Here is an 18418-nt window from a genome sequence, read left to right as displayed (position 1 = left end):
TACCAATTTAGAAGATACTTCTTATTCTACCAAAAAAATATATATATATATTATTTTCTAATGCATTTTTAAGAAAGTAGGGGTAAGTATAAAAAATGTTAGAAATGTGTCTGAAAATAATTATGTTATAGTTTTAATATACTATATTTGGTAGTCGTAATACCAAACTGGTACTTCAAAAATTCGTAAACAGTAAAGTAAAGTTGAAATTTTATTTCATGTAAAAAAGGTCAGACCCAATCCACATCTATGAAGTGTCTATATGATGATTGTTAGATTGAGGAAAAAGAGGATTTGACCTTGAAAAGAGTTTTTATATCTTTTTGGACAATATATTTAAGTATTAATAGATATTAGTATGAGACTTATCGATTTTACCTGCTACTATAGACATATCCTCACATTTTATGAGATAATTAAATCAATATTATTACTCTCTTTGTGGAAAAGTTTTTAACTGATTGCCTGTTAGATATTTGTGGATTAGATTAAGTGTGTGTGTGTATATATATATATATATATATATAGAAAACATGGAAAAAATTAATAAAAAGAAAAATTATTTAAATAAAATGTTTTAAAAAAAATTCAAAAATTTTATGTTAAAATGCTAGAAAACAAAATAATGAAAAGATATCTTTTCAGTCAGCTCTCACGATTATATCTGCAAAAATGAGTGCTTTCTAATATTGTATCAATGTAGCTAAATCAAAATATATCAATACAATAGTGTAATTACTTTGGCTATATTGATACAATATTGGAAAGCACTCCTTTTTGCAGATATATCTTCATCAGCTCACACGATTATATCTTTTCATTATGTTGTTTTCCGGCTTTTTAAAATATACTTTTTGAAATTTTTTAAAAACATTTTTAATATTTTTTAAAAATATTTTATTTGCTATTTTCATTAATTTTTATTATCTTTCATGTTTTCTCTATACTTTGTGCAGGTCCAGCCTCTGTTGGGATGGACTTCTCGTTTGTAGATTTCAAAGAAGTCTACGGCATTCCTGAGCATGCAGATGTTTTCCCCCTTAGAACAACTAAGTATGTAGATTTCTTTCTTTTCTTCGAATTTTAAAACTATTAATTTCAGTGGTATCTTTCTAAAACTATTTTTTTGCTTCAACCCAATCTAAAAAATGTATCAAAGTGCGAAAAAAAGAAATATTTTCTAGGAAATTTTTCCGAATCTGCTCAAAATTGCTTTCTTCTTAGTGCAGAGAAGTAATTTTAAAATTTATTTAGGATTTGGTTAGTAACTAATTAGGAATATGTTCAATATACTACTTTAAGTTCATGTTAGTTATGAATGATGCAGGAATTATTTGAAATTTTTTTTATGCATTATGAAATACCTGATTTCAGTTTTTTATAAAGTTGTTACTCTAAAAGCTAAACAATGCTTCAAAAGGGAAAAATTACGGTAAAACACCCCATTTTTTCATTGTATTTTAATTTCAACAGCGTCGTCAGTTTTATAAGCGTCTTGTCACTTTTTCGTATTGGGTCAAGAAACAAGCTTACGATGGCCAAAACCATTTTATTTTTATCTCACTTATTGTAGCCATTTTAAAAATTAATCTAATTATAATTAATCATTATAGTTATATTTTGGTGGTAAATTAACTTTTTATACTTTATAACCATTAAGGGTTAATAATTCTATCATACCCAGTTTCAATAGTTATTAGGAAAAAAAAAGCTACCTTGAAAAAAAAATAATGTTCAAACGTATTATGTAAGTAGTAAATGAGTATTATACTTGCATTTTGCACAATACTAGTAATATACTATGTAAGTATATTACTAGTATTTATTACTATACTTTTATTTATTTTATGTGTTTATTACAGCAATTTGTTAGAGTAGTTAAATAATATTTTTTATCCATACATTAGTTTTATAATATTTTTTTAAAAATTTTATCAATAATTTCTACTAAAACTTTTGAAAATATCTTTAACTAATTCCTTTTTTAAAAAAAAAAAAGAAACAAATGTTACTAAAGTATTAGTTTCATATGTTAGTTAATGCCTTCATTTGTTTTTATTTTAGAGGCGCATCTGATCCCTATCGCCTATTCAATTTAGATGTTTTTGAATATGAACTAAATAATCCCATGGCTCTCTATGGATCTATACCTCTTATGATAGCTCATAGGTAAGACATTTCTTCAATTATGATATTTCTCCTGGTATTATATATATTTTTGTTCCTACATAGGAATTGACATCAGCATACATTAGACAGGAGTTTGATAATACTAAGCAATGATTCCGCTAGGATTTTGAAACTGTGGATCCTTAGGACCCATCAAATCCGAATTTCTTGACACCTTTTTATTAAAAACAGGTCTTTATTAAAAATAATATCTAACTCCCATTTAAAGACATAGTACATGAAAGGGGAATATTTTCTAGTGCTTCACAATAGAATATTGGTCACGGTCTGGGAAACATCTCTGAGAGGGATGCGGAGACAACATTCATACATCACATCCTGTTTTACAGGGAGGACACATTGACACACCATTCATCCATCTGCAGATCGTAATTTTCACCTGAACCAAAACACGATCAATAGGAATATTTTATGATTAAGAAAGAAAAGGCAATTAGTAATTGATTAAGTAATCATTCAACAAAAGAAAAAGATGAATTTTCCATCAATCAATCAGAATGAATTGTCCTTAAAAGATCAGAAATAAATCTTTTTAAAATATAAGACACATTATATTCTTTTTAAAGTATACTAATTCATAATGCTGATCAGATCATTTAAAATAATACTTTGCTAAAGGCATGATAAAACAAGTATCACTGAAAACTTAATAATGTCAGGGAAAACCTAGGATTGTGAGGGAAATTTATTTTAACTCTAAAAATCAAGGAAAGCTTTAATTTTTTACAAAAACCTGTAATAGTCCTATATTCTACATGGAAAATAACCAGCAGTGGTCGCATTCCCCCTAAAATTCATAAAATTCCTAAAACTAGGTGCAAACCCTAAAATTCCTAAAAATCTGATAAAATTTTGTTGGTGTTCCTAAAAAATTAGAGTTATAGGCTAAATATAAATAAAAAAGCAATAATCTAAAATATAAGAATTTAACTACATTATTTAAAACTGTTTTAATTTTGCCACATGGGAATTCTGNCCCCCGCTTCGGTAGCCCGACGACCTGCGCGCGAAGTCGAGCACTTTACGGTAGCACAGTTTAACGAGGACCAATACTGCACACCCTCGGTCCCTACGCAGACTGATCCAAGTGGTCACCCACCCGCACACTGACCGTAGCCAGTGATGCTTGACTTCGGTGATCTGCTGAGAACCGTGTACAAAAACCTGGAATAGTCCTATATTCTACATGGAAAATAACCAGTCTTAAAATTGTTCGTAGCAGTAATCAGTTATTGAGATTCGAGTTAAATAATTCTAACATCTCATACAATTATTTATTGTAAAAATTTCACTTTTTAGTCTAACTGAAATGTTTCCATCCTCATTTAATGGTATTTTTTTTACAAAAAAAATCTAATATTTCACATTACAAATAAAAGAATCAATGTTTTTTGATGAAGATTTGGTCTCTATTTTCATTGAAATTTATCTGGTATACCTGGAAAAGTCAGGAATTTTTTTTTTTTTAAATTGATTTTGAACCCTGTAATGTGTATCTTACTTGCATATAAAAGAATTTAAAAATGAAATATCAGATTTAGCATGACTTAAGATTAACTACAAATAATACATTATTATAGTTTCCCCATAAATAAATGTGCTTGAGCAATAAATATTTTCAATAAGTTTTAGTTACTATTTATTTCTAATGAAAAGTGCTACTATTAAAGCATGTAAACTTTTTACAAAAAATAGCTCATACAAATAATCTATTTAAAACAAAATCCTACCTATACATTTTACAATTTTAAATTTATAAAATCTTAATAATCACCATTTTTAAACATAGTTTAATTACTAATATTTCATAGGTACCAGCTCTCACTATTTTTTGAGGAAGCTCCTTAATTTTTACTATATCTCCAGAACTCATTAGTAATTTCTTTATTTTAATCAAAAGTATGAATTTTTTTTAAAAAAAATATATTACATTTTTATGAAAAATTATATTTTAGAAGAAAACATTTTATAAATAAATAACATGCTTATTTTAATTTCTGGTTTACATTGGCATTTCTAAAATAAAATATATTTTTGGTATCATCCCCCTATTCTATTTGCCAACTTCTACTGAGAATGTTCAAGTTTCCTAAATGACAGAATTGTTTACGTATGTAATTATAAAATTCTTCCTAATTTTTGTTTTTAAATAATAGTGTTTTTAACACTAGGCGTCTAGATAGTTTGTAGTGGTGATTTATACCATGATTTTAAAAACTATAGATCAAGCATATAATACTCTTTATTTTTAATCGGTAGACAAGAAGATAAAAGCAAAGCCCTTTGCCTCCCATTTCTCATCTGGAAAAATAAATCGAAAGTAAAGTATTAATAGAGGCCATTATTGACGATTTTTCAAAGATGCTACAAAATTATCGCTATGAAATGAAAGGAATTCATTTTTTTATGCTTATGATGTGTTTGCAGTTAACAAAAAGAAAATTTAAAAATAGAATTTGACTCTGCATATAATAATAATAAAGTTAAATGTACTATTTATTGAGAAAGAGATTTGGGAATTAAATATGTGTATAGAAAATTAATGAAATAAATAAAAAGTAGAAAATATATCATATTTATAATTCCAGGACAATGTCATTCACAATTAATAAGGTTTAAAATTACTATTTTTTTGTGTGTTCCTTATTAGTTTTCTAGTATCATATGCTCTCCCTGAAGTATTAACTATAGTATGTATACAAATTTCTAGTTTACTAATACACAATCAATATGTAACTAATCTACAATAATAATAATAAACTTAAATTTCTTCTGCGGCCAATTTTTTACTCCAATTTTCATATTGAATTGTTGGTAACTAAGTTAAAAGAAAGCTCTGTAGTGGATAAACTACATTTAAATTACATATTGATATTACATGTTACATGAAAAATATTTTTGGAAGTTCTGTTATTTGTTTTTAGTGCTGTTATTTGTTAAAAATATTCTTTGTTTAATTTCTTTTTAGTGAAACAAATACTGTTGGCTTGTTTTGGCTTAATGCTGCTGAAACGTGGGTTGACATTGAAGCCCCTTCCAATCAGGTAAGTGCAACATTTGAAATAAGTGAAAGGAAAAAAAAAATATTATAATTTATTGTTGAACCAAAATCCTCCATTTGTTGAAGGGTGTTGTTTCATCAATTGTGGATTTTGTTAAGGGGAACAGCCAGACTCCTCAGAGAGACACTCACTGGTTTTCTGAAAGTGGTATCATTGATGTCTTTTTCCTGCTGGGGCCTCATCCGAAGGACGTCATGTATCAGTATGCAAGACTTACTGGAACTACCCCTTTGCCTCCCGTAAGTTGTAATTTAGAAACTCAATTTGCCTTTAAAGAATTTCTGATCTTTGATTGTTCTTAACATTTTCTGTTCTTAATTTTGTTTGAAACAGTTGAAGTCTCTGATAGATGTTTATAAGCAAAGTTAACCGTTTGCCTTATAAATTTTTTTGGAGAAAAAAAAAGCAAAAAATTGACTTATTTTTTTTATTTCATTAATAAATACAAGAAACTAAAACAAAACATAATACACAAGTTTTAGATTGAGATTTAATTTTTCTTTTGTGTAAAAAACATTTTGTTTACCATCAGTATACTATCCAGATTTATCTCGGGCAAATGAAAAAAGATAAATATTAGTCTTTATATGATAGTTTTTAAAGCAAGGCACGAAACAAAGTTGAGCATATTCCAAATGTCAGTGAAGTGATATACCATTTTTTTATTCTTTTTTTTTTCTATGTACATTCAGCAACCATCATATATACAATTGCAATAAACATGTGTGCAGTCCTACAAATCATCAACAAAACATAACAAACTTCCAATCCAAAATTTTTATTTATTTTGTTTTGTTTTTTTGCTTCCGGTCGAGTAAAAACATGAACGAAACATACTGAAGATTTCTGCAGCTCTCGAGTTTTCTCGGGATAATAAATATTTGCAATATACCTGAGTAATATAATACCCGAGTTAACTCAGTATTATCAGGGTAGCGGTTAATGTTATATTGAGAAATTTTTCAAGACATTACTGAATTAATGTACAAATCAATTTACTTTTTATCCTCCTCATACAATATTCCTATAACTTTAAACAGTTGAATTTTCGCTATTCTCAATAATTTTCTCGAAAAACAAAAACATAAATTAGAATTTTCATTACTAATGTTAAATCTATCCTATTATATGGATATTAGACATGGTATGGCAATGTGAAAAAACATTGTTGTTGCAAATTATCAACAACTGTTGAAGAAGAATCTTGCGTATCAAGTGGTTCTATAAAATTTTTGATGCTGAAATCCTTAGAAAAGCAAAACAGAAACCGATTGATCTTCAAATTAAAAAACGTAAATGGAAATAGATAAGTCATGTTCCATGTAAACCTAAAAAATTTAAAGTGAAACAAGTTTTTTTTTTGCAACCCTCAAGTTAATAGAAAAAGGGGGAGGCCTAAAAATAGTTGGAACTGGACGATTATAAGCGAATTTAAAAAAATGGGAAAGACATGGAGAGAGAAGAATTATTTAGCCACAAATAAAGTGATATGGAAAGCTATTATAGAAGCTCTGTGCTCCAATTCAGAATAAAGAGGAATATATATGTGTGTATATATGTTAAAAAAATTTGTTTCATTTGATTTTCAAAAAATTTTTTCCTTATAATATTTGATATGTCTTAAACTAACAAGAAAAGTACCTGAAATGTCATTTGTTAATTGAGCTGATATGTTTTCAGATAATTTTTTAGGTTCTGAAATAGTATATAAAATTTATTATGTCTATTTAGAAGCAGTTATTAAGTTATCAGTTTATAAAAAACTGAAATTTGTTTTCTGAATATTTCACCAATTTTAATCCATAATTTTGTGGAGATATGCTGCGGTGTTTATGATTTAAAACATCAAATTTCGGTATGTATGGCATATCTAATAGAGCAGCCTATCTGGTGTTTTTTTAAATTTTTTTTTATTTTTTACTATGTTAGCTTGAAAACTTTATTTTGTTGAATTAATTCTCCAAAATTTCATTATTACTCTTCATCTTTTTATCTTTTACAGCGATCTAATTTTATAATTTATGATCAGTAATAATATAATAATTTAAATAATTAACAATGCAGGTGAAAAATAGTTTGCATGAAATTAACAATAGCAAAAAAAAAAAAAAAACGCTCTCCTTTTTATCAACAGAAGCTGTTGACGAATTCCCTTCCCATAATTCCGCCACGAATAGTCTCTTACACGAAACAGAATTATTAAACTGACTGTTATGCAGTATTTTATGTCAATAAACTGCAAGTACTATTTAATATAGTAGATTAAAAGTTAAAAAGTAAAAAAAAAGTTAGTAATTTTTTTCAAAAGACATATTTTAATATTGTACAAATTTTTTGTCACTGTATTAAAATGAACTGTTCAGTTCAGACATTTTAATAAGCATTAAAAAGAACATTTTTTCTATGAAACAGTAAACATAACTGTAGGAACATATAGGAAATGATAAATATCTGTCTAAATTGTTATTAAAGGTTATTTATCTTATATTGTTGCAATTATTTCTAAAAACAATTTATTATTCTTACATAATTAGTGTACCCTCCCCTTAAACATACATCTCTCTCTGTCAGAAAATTTCTTCTGTTCTAAGAGCGTCCTGTTTTTTGAGGTTTCTCTGTAGTATTAAAAAATTTTTTTTAAAATAAAATCAGGCTTGATTTGCAAGAAGTGACTCTTTCGGTACTTTCTTTGTAAATGGGAGAAAAAAAAATTTAAATATAATTAATCAAGTTTAAAAAAATATTTATTTTTTAATATTTTCATTCCTAAGTAAATTATATTTACTTAGGAATTAGGAATTACTTATATTAAATAAAGCTATGTTCCAATTTGTTTCATGTACAGATTTAATTTTATTTGATATGAAATATATAATGTAATATTAAAATATATCTCATTTATTCATTTAATTTAAATTATTTAATAATAGTTCATAAGCTTATTTACAAAGTATTTTTTCATTAAGCTAGTGTGTGTATATTTATATGTATATATTTGCATGTTTATTTTAAAAAAAATGCACCTAATTAAATCACTAAGTTGTTTTAAATTTATTAGATGTTCAAAAGGTTTAAAAAATTAGGAGACTTGGTAGCTGTGTAATTGCGATGTTTCATTCATAGATTTCAATTTTATGTTTGGTTAATAGCCTAAATTTTGATAATATGAGTGTGTATATTATCTATTAAAAAATACTACTTTTGTTCTGTATTATTTCAATAATTTTGGTTTCCTTTCAGCTGTTTTCTCTGGGATATCATCAATGTAGATGGAATTATCGAGATCAGGATGATGTTAGAAATGTTGATGCTGGCTTTGATGAAAACGATATTCCATATGATGTTCTTTGGCTTGATTTGGATCATACTAACGATCGAAAGTAAGTTTTTTTTCATTTCCCATTATGTGAATGTTTATGATCATTTTTTTCCTCTTATTTATACTATAAATTTCATGTCTGAGGAATTAAAAAAGAACCTTGTTTTTAGAATTATACAAAATTATCTTTAATCTCAAAATGACTCAGACATAAAATGGTGGCAGAGTTTAAGAACGCCACTGTCTTCCAAAAGACTTGCACCATAGTTTCAAGTCCTGTCTGAAGTCTTTATAATGTGGGGTGGAAACCATCTCATTCTTTGCTGAGATTTAACCAAACATTCTCTTGTGACCCCTACTAAGAGCCTTTTGGATGCTGCTTCTCTTTTTTCGAAATATGAGACAAGCTTGTTTAGTGAGAAAAAAAAAAAAGGTTTTTGGCAAGATCGGATTCAGGATAAAATTTTCATAAACTTTCTTACAACTTTTAAACAAATCTTTAGTTCCATTATTTGGTTAAATTTGATAAATCTAAAATTTATTTGGTATAAAAATTTCAACAATCTCCTATTTTTGTTAGGTGCTTTTGCTTTGTGAGGCTAGCACTGATTGTCAAATGACTTTTATTTAGCTTAATATTTTGATTTTAAATTTTGTTTTAGTTATCTTGGAGTTTGAGTTAGTTCAGTTTTGCTCTTCACTTTCTCTTTCACAGGTTGGTAATAGCAAAGTTTTAAATTTACTAATTTCCTTGTTTAAATATCAAACGCTGAGTGCCTTATGATTGCAAAATTTGGCCTTTATCCTGTATCTTGGGCTCTAAGTATTCCTATCTTTCTTGGGTTTAAATTAAAATTCATCAGATGGGCTAGAACTTCCAAAAGGTAGCTCAAGCTCATCTCTATTGTTTTCTGTTTTTTCTCTCTATGTTTGTTTTCTATATGGTTATTGGTATTTATTGCTGTACTTGTCTTTTAATCTTCCCATTAGAAATATTTAAAAAATGAATAAGGAGCCATGCAACTTACTAAAAAGGAGAGTGATCTTTTTATTTTCTTTGATACATACTCTTATTAAAACTCTTTTGTTGTATTCTTAATTTGATTGAGACACAGATAAATACTTAAGGATTCTATGATTTTCTTTGGAAGATATTTCACACTTGTTCAATTCCCACTCATTATTAATTTTTAATTATTCATAGTTCTTGAATCTTTTCTGTGTTTTTGTTATTCTGAAGTTCTTCTAATTGATATGAAAGTTTATGAGTTTGGCAAGTCTATTAGTAATTAATGAAACTGAAATAGATCAACTTAGTATAGCAAGGAGGAGTTACTTATGATACTTTAGTATCATTAAAAGCAATGTATTTTGTATATTAATAATCATTTGTAATTTATAAAACTTTTCCCTCATACTTGAAGGGTTTTTATTATTATTATTATTTAAAATTTAACTTATCCACATTAAGTTAAACTCGGAAGAAAAGCATATTAAGGCCCTCATTTAAATATTTTTAATACCAATTTGAGAAAAAAATTGTTTAATAAAAATATTTAAAATGTGTGATTTAAATCTTATCAATTATTTATTAGGTATTTCACCTGGGAGCCTTATAAATTTCCTAATCCAACAGAAATGATTAACAACCTTACAGCTAAAGGCCGCAAAATGGTCACCCTTGTTGATCCACACATAAAAAAAGATAATTCTTACTACATTCACAAGGAAGCCTCTGAGAAAGGACTCTACGTTAAAAACAAAGACAATAACGAGTACGATGGTTGGTGCTGGCCTGGCTCTTCCGGGTACTTAGACTTCTTCAGTCCTGAGGTACGTGAATGGTGGGCATCTAAGTACGCATTGGATCAGTACAAAGGCTCCACTCTAGCATTGTACACTTGGAATGACATGAATGAACCGTCGGTTTTCAACGGACCGGAAGTTACCATGGAAAGAGATGCCAAGCATGTGGGTGGATGGGAGCATAGGGATGTTCACAATCAGTATGGAATGATGATGGTAAGTCATATACCATGGTGCATAGCGTTTTTAAACAGTACTTAGAGGTGCACATTTTCGTCTTTTTAAAAGTCCCTAAGGACTTTTTTTTTCCATGAAGTTTTTTTAAAAAAGTGCTTAATTTTCCCTTTTCCGAAAGGGTAATTTTTTTCTTCTTAGCCATGTCGATTTTCGCCGCGTATTATGCAAAATTGTGTTTTTCACATTGTTGTATTCAATGTTTTCACAATTAATTTTGGCGTATCGTTGGTCTATATCATATGAAAGTGCCGATCATTTTACTTGTTTGATGAAATACTTGCGAGTTCGCATGTGCATCTTCTGAGGTGGGTTCAGGGCAATAATTGCACTCTCGTGTGCAACTCTGCTGCATTTTTCAAGATATTCTCCATTTCAGGCTTCATTTTCCACTGACTCATATGGAACCGAAAAATCTATTGATCATTTTATAATGGCTAATATAATTTAGATATAATTATAATTTAGTTTTTTGTCAGAAACTAGTTATTTTATCATGATGATGTAAATGAAATTTTTTTTACTGTATATAGTGCTTAAAAATATTTTTTGAGTGCTTAAGTACTTTAAAAGTGCTTATTTTTTGTTGAAAGATTTGGCTTTGAACCCTGTATATACTTTGTTTTATATTGGTGTATAAGTCATATGTTTTTTTATATGCTTATTGTGATTGCAATGTTCAGTTGTTTCAAGTGCAAATACTACAGATATGAGATTCTTTTGACTTTCTAAGCATTTGAATAATACTAAAAAGTATTTGATTTGATTTGAAATGGTGCTCCATCACTGAAAAAAATATGCATCAAGGAAAAATTTCCAAATTGGTTATTGTATATTGTAGATCAGATATTTATAAACAAATAAAAATCCATTGAATTTTTTCAAAGAGAAAATAATAAAAGAAAATGTCATGATAAATGTTTGTTTTCATTGTATTTCTGCATTCTTTTGTTGTATTATTTATTTATTTTATTCTATTTACAGTGTTAGAAGTTGTTAAAAAAAGTTACTGGTCTGTAAGTGCTAATATCTACTGGTCCATAGGCAATATCACTGTTTCTCTGTTTCTCTTGAACTGCAACATTTAATATATTTTTGCATAACTAAAAATAATTTCCATGCTTCATGTTCAAAATAAATTCACAGTTTGTGATTTTATTTTGAATGAACCTTGATTAATTATAGCTTACTATTGAATAAATGATTAAATTGTTCTTACATAAAAAAATTAATTAAAAAACAAAATTAGCTAAATAAAAAGTAAAATATATTTACTGATGCGGGGATTTATAAAAAGGCTTAATTTTTTTAAGACTATACTTTTGCATACTGTGTAATAAATTTGTTATTATCTGTATTAAGTTTTAACCATTTGTAATTCTTCCTGCATGTAATCTCTTTTTCTTTATGCAGCATTTCTTGCTTTCTTTTTTTATTGACATGGAGCTTTAACGCTGGTAACTTTTTTCTTCGGTTGATTAACATCGGGCATATTTGGTATACGACAAACCAAAATTATTATTTCATGGCAGTTTAAGAGGGATTTCAAGAGTCTCAGACTAGGAAACTACCAATGATTTTGAATGCTCTTTTTCATCATTATGTATATATCTTAACAGTTTAGTTGGACTGTTAATGTTGACACATAGTAAAAAAAGAAAAGAAAGAAACTTTAATGAGTAATTAAATTATTTATTTTTGTGTAAAATAATTTCACACGCTTTTTTGTTTATTTTTTTTTATAATTTGAGCTTACAGTTATTTTCAAACTTTTTGTTTCTTTCTCATTTTTATGCCTGCTACAAAAACAATGAAGGATAAACTTTTTTCCCCCCATAATTTTTTGTTTTTGAAAGCTAGTATTATTTTGTCCTGATGAAGACAGGATGTGCTATGTATGAATAAAGTAAACCTAGGAGAATAAAGTGCAAAAATGAGCCTACTGTAGTTTTGTTCTTTATGGTTCCTTATTAATAGAACAATAACTATTGTATGCCCATTTTTTTTGTCTTTAATTGTGTTTTATTCATTTACAATATTGCCTTTCATTAATTTCAATACTGAGTTAACGTTTTAAAATGCCTTGTAATAATTGCTCTGATAATAAAATTTTATCAACTGCAACCCAAGTGGGAATTAAAGAATATAATATATTATCAACCAAGTTCAATTTTCAAAATGTTTGGTTATTTCATATATTGTGTAACTTTGAAACCTTATGTGAAGTCATGAAGTTACAGTGCATTACCAATAGCTTGAATTATTAAAAATTGAATTATTTGTGTATATTTTTTGATCAAATAAGTAAAAATAACATCAAAAGCAATAAATTTTCGACAGATTTTGCAGAATATTGGCCTGAATAGGATTAGCATTGTTTTTTAATTCATCATTTTTGACAAAGAACTTAAATCTTTTATTAAAAAATCAAACTTTTTTTTATTTCCTATTTTATAGTTTTTATCCTTGAAATTTCCCAAAAAGCAAAAGCATTAAATGTTTAAGTTTATTTTGGAGGTTAGTCATGCATATTTAGTTCACTTCAAGTTAAATGACTGAAAGAGTTCTATTGTTGTAACTTTTCATTTCATTCATATAAGAATTAAAATAAATTCAGACAGGAAATGGCAAGTTTCTTTTTTATTTTTATTTGAGGAGTCTTAGGAAAGCATCATTTGGTATCATTACCAAATTTTTTTTTCAAGCTGTAATTTTAGAATTAAGCAGTTACATTCAGATATTGGATAAAATTGCTTCTTTAATGTTCTAAAAAAATATGAAAAAGGGATGAAAATAGTTATCAAACTTTTAAGAATTTACAAAAATATTCCATGATCGAGACAATTCAATAAGAGGAAGTCTTTAAAATTTAGGGAGAAATTTAATTTAAAAGTGTCATAATGATTGAAGCTAAAAACTATTAGTTTTGAATGAAATTTTTTTTCCGCATTATTCACAAAACTGCTTTGGCAGAAGTATCTATGATGCATTTACTTTCTTTTAACTCTTTATATTATTTCACAGGTGATGTCTACTTATCAAGGACACCTGATGCGTAGTAACAACAACCAGAGACCTTTTATTCTTTCAAGGTCTGTTTTTGCTGGATCTCAAAGATATGGTTAGTGTTCATTATATTGAAATACTCTTAAGTTACAGAGTTTTTCCTACATTTTCGCTTAAATACACTTTCAAACTTCCTAATACTTGTTATGAATGTTGTGTACGAATTTTATTAATATCAGTGTGCTAACTATAATAGTTTCAATGAAAAACCTCTAAACACATTCTTATTTTATGAAATTCATTTTTATTACTTTGTTATGTACCTTTAAATATTTAATTAATGCAAGATTGACAGTATCAGGTTTTTTATAATTATAGTGTAGTGCTTTATCCTCTTCTATTAAAATGACAATTACATTGTATAATTGGTTTCTCATCTATAGTGATGAGTTATTCTGGTCATGTGACTTAAGTTACTGTTGAATGGGGTAATAAATTTGGTTTAAAATTTCAAGTGTGCTGAAACTGACAGTTATTTCAAATATTTTTGTATAAAAATTAATTGGTCATTTTATGCAAATATTTTCATTACCAAATGTTACTAGTTGAGGTTTACTACTGTATCATGGTGGCTCTTATATGCAGGGGTGCCACTGTTCTGCAAATCCACAAAACTTTGTTTTTTAATCTGACTTCTATCATAAGATTTAATAAACAATTCAAATATTGCAAAAATTTCATATGTTAAACTGGGGGCGATCTGCAAAATGCCCATAAGTGGTCCAACTATTTTGTTTAGTCTAACCTATTTGTTTCATATTTTTTAAGATTTCTATTTAGGAATAAAACCTGATTAAATACATTTTCCTGTCCTGGAATTTTATAGATGCGAGTCTGAGGTTATATACTTATTTACCGCTTTTAGAAGATGAAATAGTATCTTTTGAATCTTTAATCTTGTTGTAGTTCTGGGATTAGTTGTTCCAAAACTCTAAATCTATCTTTTACTGTTTATTTCAAAGGATTTTAATCTAATTAGCGGTACATTAATCACAGAATTATTGAAATGGTGAACTGAGAAATTAATTTATGTAAATCTTTATTTTTAAAAAATTAAGTTAAGATTTAAAAATTTTAATTTAACTACGGAATAATCAATAGTTTATAAACAGAATAGTCAGTCTTCAGATTCTTCTGAAAATATTTTATTACAGGTGTAGTAGAGGCTCAGTCATTAAAATTTTTCCCTTCTTAATTATTGAAAATGTTGATTAATAGACTTTTGAATTGTGCTAATTTTTTTTACTTCAAATAATTGAGTTTTTATTCTTTATAAGTTAATAATTATAGATCTAAAAAAAATAATATGAATTACTCATTTTCAATTAATGAAACTGATATATTATGACACTATTCTGCTTTATTTGATTTATTATTTATTTATTTTACAGTTTTCATAACAATCAATAGGTTATTTTAAGAAATGTATTTGCCGCAATACAGGCATGTGTACTAAGTCTGATTTTTTTCACTACCTTGCAATTAATTCTCTTTGTGACATTGTTGTCATCAAATTGCTCTGCTGATATTATTGTTTTAGGACACAAATGCAGCTCTTTATAATTTCTTTCTTTCCAGTTAGCTCTTCATAAAAAAATGACGTATTTATAACCAGGGTTGGCAGGTTTTTGACATGTGACAGTTTCTGACGGTTTAACCCATGGTCTAAACCGTCACATNTTTCTTGGCAAACTTCAGTTTTTGATGGTTTAAACCAGTATTATACCCTTGTCATGTCAAAAACCACTTTTTGACGTCAAAAACCCAACCCTGTTTATAACATATATATAAAATTATAATTTAATATTATTAAGATCTGTTCCAATAATTACGAAAATGTACTTGGTAATGTTGCAAAACTGGCCCGTCATTCTAGCATTAACCACTTAGGCCTGTCATTCTAAGCATAAGTTTCAATATTTACTTTCCTATTAGGCTAAAACCTAAATTATTGAATGAGAATTTAAATAGAGTCGTATCAGGAAAAATTAGAAAAATTGCTCTGCTATAATTTTTGAAGTTTGTTTTGAGCAACATGGAATGAGGGAGAAGGCACTCAAACCCCTCCGTATTTCTAGTGTTTGTAGTGCATCTAAAACTACCAAAATACAATTCCAGTTCACTAGTATATAAGACAAGTTAACTCAATTCTATGTAGGGGTACCTTTTCATGGATGAAAGTTGACATTGTCGATAACAACACTCCCCACATGTTAATTGCTGAATTTACATTTTATTCCAGGTGCTGTGTGGACTGGAGATAACATTGCAGATTGGGATCATCTTAAAATTAGTATTCCCATGATTCTTAGTTTGAGTGTCACTGGCATGTCATTCTCAGGAGCTGATGTTGGAGGTTTCTTTAGAAATCCTAATTCTGAGCTAATGCTGCGTTGGTATCAGGTGAGTTATTCATTTCATACTGTGTCAAAAACTAAGGTTTATTTTATTTATGCTTTTTTTAAAAAAAATAATAATAATATAAATCGCAACTTGTGGTTGTTGAAAACTGTGTGATTGACTTTTTTTTGTAATACTAACAATTCCTTATATTATCACTTCATTCCAAAGTTAATATCGAAAATAATAACTTGAAATTATGTAAGACTGTCAGAGTTAAATTTTTGAGCCTATATGGCCATAGTTAGATAATATAGATGTGTGCGGATACATTGGTGGAGATTCTCCAAATTTGCAGATACTTTTTTAATATTTATTGTAATTAAAAAAAGTATCCCCTTCCACAAAAAAATAGTTTGCAGTGGGGAAAAAAAACATATGAAGCAGACAGCGTAATGCAAGGTAAAAGAAAGTCAATGTTTAGTTGTATGCATGCTGTTCCCAAACATAAAAGCTACTTTAGCCCAAAGATTAGCGATCCAATCGTTGGCGGTCAAGTCTACAATCAGCTCATTTTTTACAACTTAACTCGATTCGACTATTGCTTTACATCGAGAGTAGACGATAGCGGTGACAGTAGGAAATCTTCTAATGTAATTTCGTTTTTAAAAAATTGCTAATATTACTTAATATAATAATTACTTTATATAAATGTAGTTCTATAACTATTAATATTTCTCTAATGTTCTTAAAGTTAATATGCATGTGTATGATGTATGTATATATATACATATATATATATATATTTCTCAAGAATAAATAAAGGTATTAAGTAGTTTGTATATTTAATAAAACTGTTTTTGTATATTTAATAAAATCATTCTACAATTCATTCAGCAAATGTATTATCAAAAATATTGTAAGCTTGCAGATACTTTTGGATTGTGTGCGCATTTACTTTGTTTTTATCTTACTATGTATGTAGGTCTCTACAGATAGTTTTCAGTTTTGAAACCAGAAGGAGAAATGATAGATGCATCATTCTTTTTATTTATTTTAATGTTTCAGTTATCCAAAATTCAGTCTTTCTTTTTTTCTGACTTTCTTTAAAATATCATTGAAAACCAATTTTTGCCTAAAATTTATTTTTATGTAGCAATTAAAGTAATTAGTATTAAGATAACTAGAATACTAAGTTGAAAAGATTTTATCTTGTATTTACTATTATAAATTGATATAAATAACTGATTGAATATCTCGAAACATTAGCCACTCATTATAAATCTTGTTTTCTGCTAATTAAACACATTTGCTTCCAAATAAATTGTTGACACTCTGATGTCCTATAAAGATATTTTAAGCTTTAACTGAAGCTTTTGATTTTTTCTTTTGTTTTACAACTTGTTGGCTAAGTGAAAGACTTCAATTCTCATTTCCAAATCCAACAGTGAAAGCTTATGCAGAAATGCTTACATATGGTTTTTATTATCTATATTTAATTTCCATTAATATTTATTCTGCTCAGCAATATCTTTTAAAACATTTAAAATACAAGTTTATCTCCCCAAAAAGGCCATTGACTAAAGTTTCAATTTTTTTGAAACGAAATTAAATTATTACTTTCAAAGAGTGTAGTTTACTATTATAATACCAGTGTCTATTTTGATAATTTACGTCAAGATTATTTTTTCGTCATCTGAATCCATTTTTGTTTTAACATTCATAAGAATAAAATCTTAAAGGCAAGCAGATATGCAGTAATTAATTGTTTATCCAAAGTTATGACTGTAGCAAAGCTTCAACTTTGTGTGATATAAATAAAATACTACTTCTACTCCCCCTTTTTTTTTTAAAGCGATAAAAGACATTTTATTGTCAAATGATACTCTCATAAAAATTTGTTAAGAAAAAAGCATTAAAAAAACAAACAGAAAATGCAAAATTTATTTCAAAATCTAAAATAGGGATAAATGAGAGCCCTTAAGAAACATAAATTGCACAGTATAAAATTTTATACCCAAGGCTATACAAATTTATATTGCTTTCAAGCAATATATACTGAAATTCATTAGCAACACTTTCTCTTGGAAATCTAAAGGCCATAAGTAAAAGGGGTGTTTTGCGCTTTCCTCTAATATAATTTATGTGTTTTGAACAGGATTTGAAAAAACCCAACCCGCCCGGGTTTTATTGAAAAAATATGATTGCCTGGGTTTTATTGAAAAAAAATGATTGCCCGAGTTTTATTGAAAAGCATATTATTGAAAAAACCCGGGGAAAATTGGGTTTTTTCATTTAGTGCTAATGAACTTTAAAATTTTACTGTGAAAATATTTTTATTTATGAAATAGTGTCGTATAAGCTTAAAAATAGAAATAAATCCAAAAAATTTATGTAAAAT

At 27.5% G+C, this 18418-nt stretch overlaps 1 protein-coding gene across 4 annotated transcripts in view; it reads left to right on the top strand.

Annotated features, from left to right (window-relative positions):
* The window catches only part of LOC107445324 (glucosidase 2 subunit alpha), a 50769-nt gene that overhangs the window by 16922 nt on the left and 15429 nt on the right, over positions 1-18418 (top strand). For 2 of the 4 annotated variants that reach the window (XM_071184708.1, XM_043053546.2), the window contains exons 7-14: positions 957-1053; positions 2065-2169; positions 5159-5234; positions 5351-5491; positions 8493-8632; positions 10167-10593; positions 13636-13732; positions 15920-16080. In XM_071184708.1, the coding sequence (XP_071040809.1) occupies positions 957-1053; positions 2065-2169; positions 5159-5234; positions 5351-5491; positions 8493-8632; positions 10167-10593; positions 13636-13732; positions 15920-16080 (1244 nt within the window). Of the gene's footprint in view, positions 1-956; positions 1054-2064; positions 2170-5158; positions 5235-5317; positions 5492-8492; positions 8633-10166; positions 10594-13635; positions 13733-15919; positions 16081-18418 lie in introns of all 4 variants that reach the window. The other 2 variants (XM_043053545.2, XM_043053544.2) reach the window with 1 other exon arrangement.

The sequence above is a fragment of the Parasteatoda tepidariorum genome, chromosome 8 (genome assembly GCF_043381705.1).
Source record: "Parasteatoda tepidariorum isolate YZ-2023 chromosome 8, CAS_Ptep_4.0, whole genome shotgun sequence".
NCBI lineage: Eukaryota > Metazoa > Arthropoda > Arachnida > Araneae > Theridiidae > Parasteatoda > Parasteatoda tepidariorum.
The sequence above is the reverse complement of the archived record's forward strand: the minus strand, read 5'-3'. Positions and strand labels throughout refer to the sequence as shown.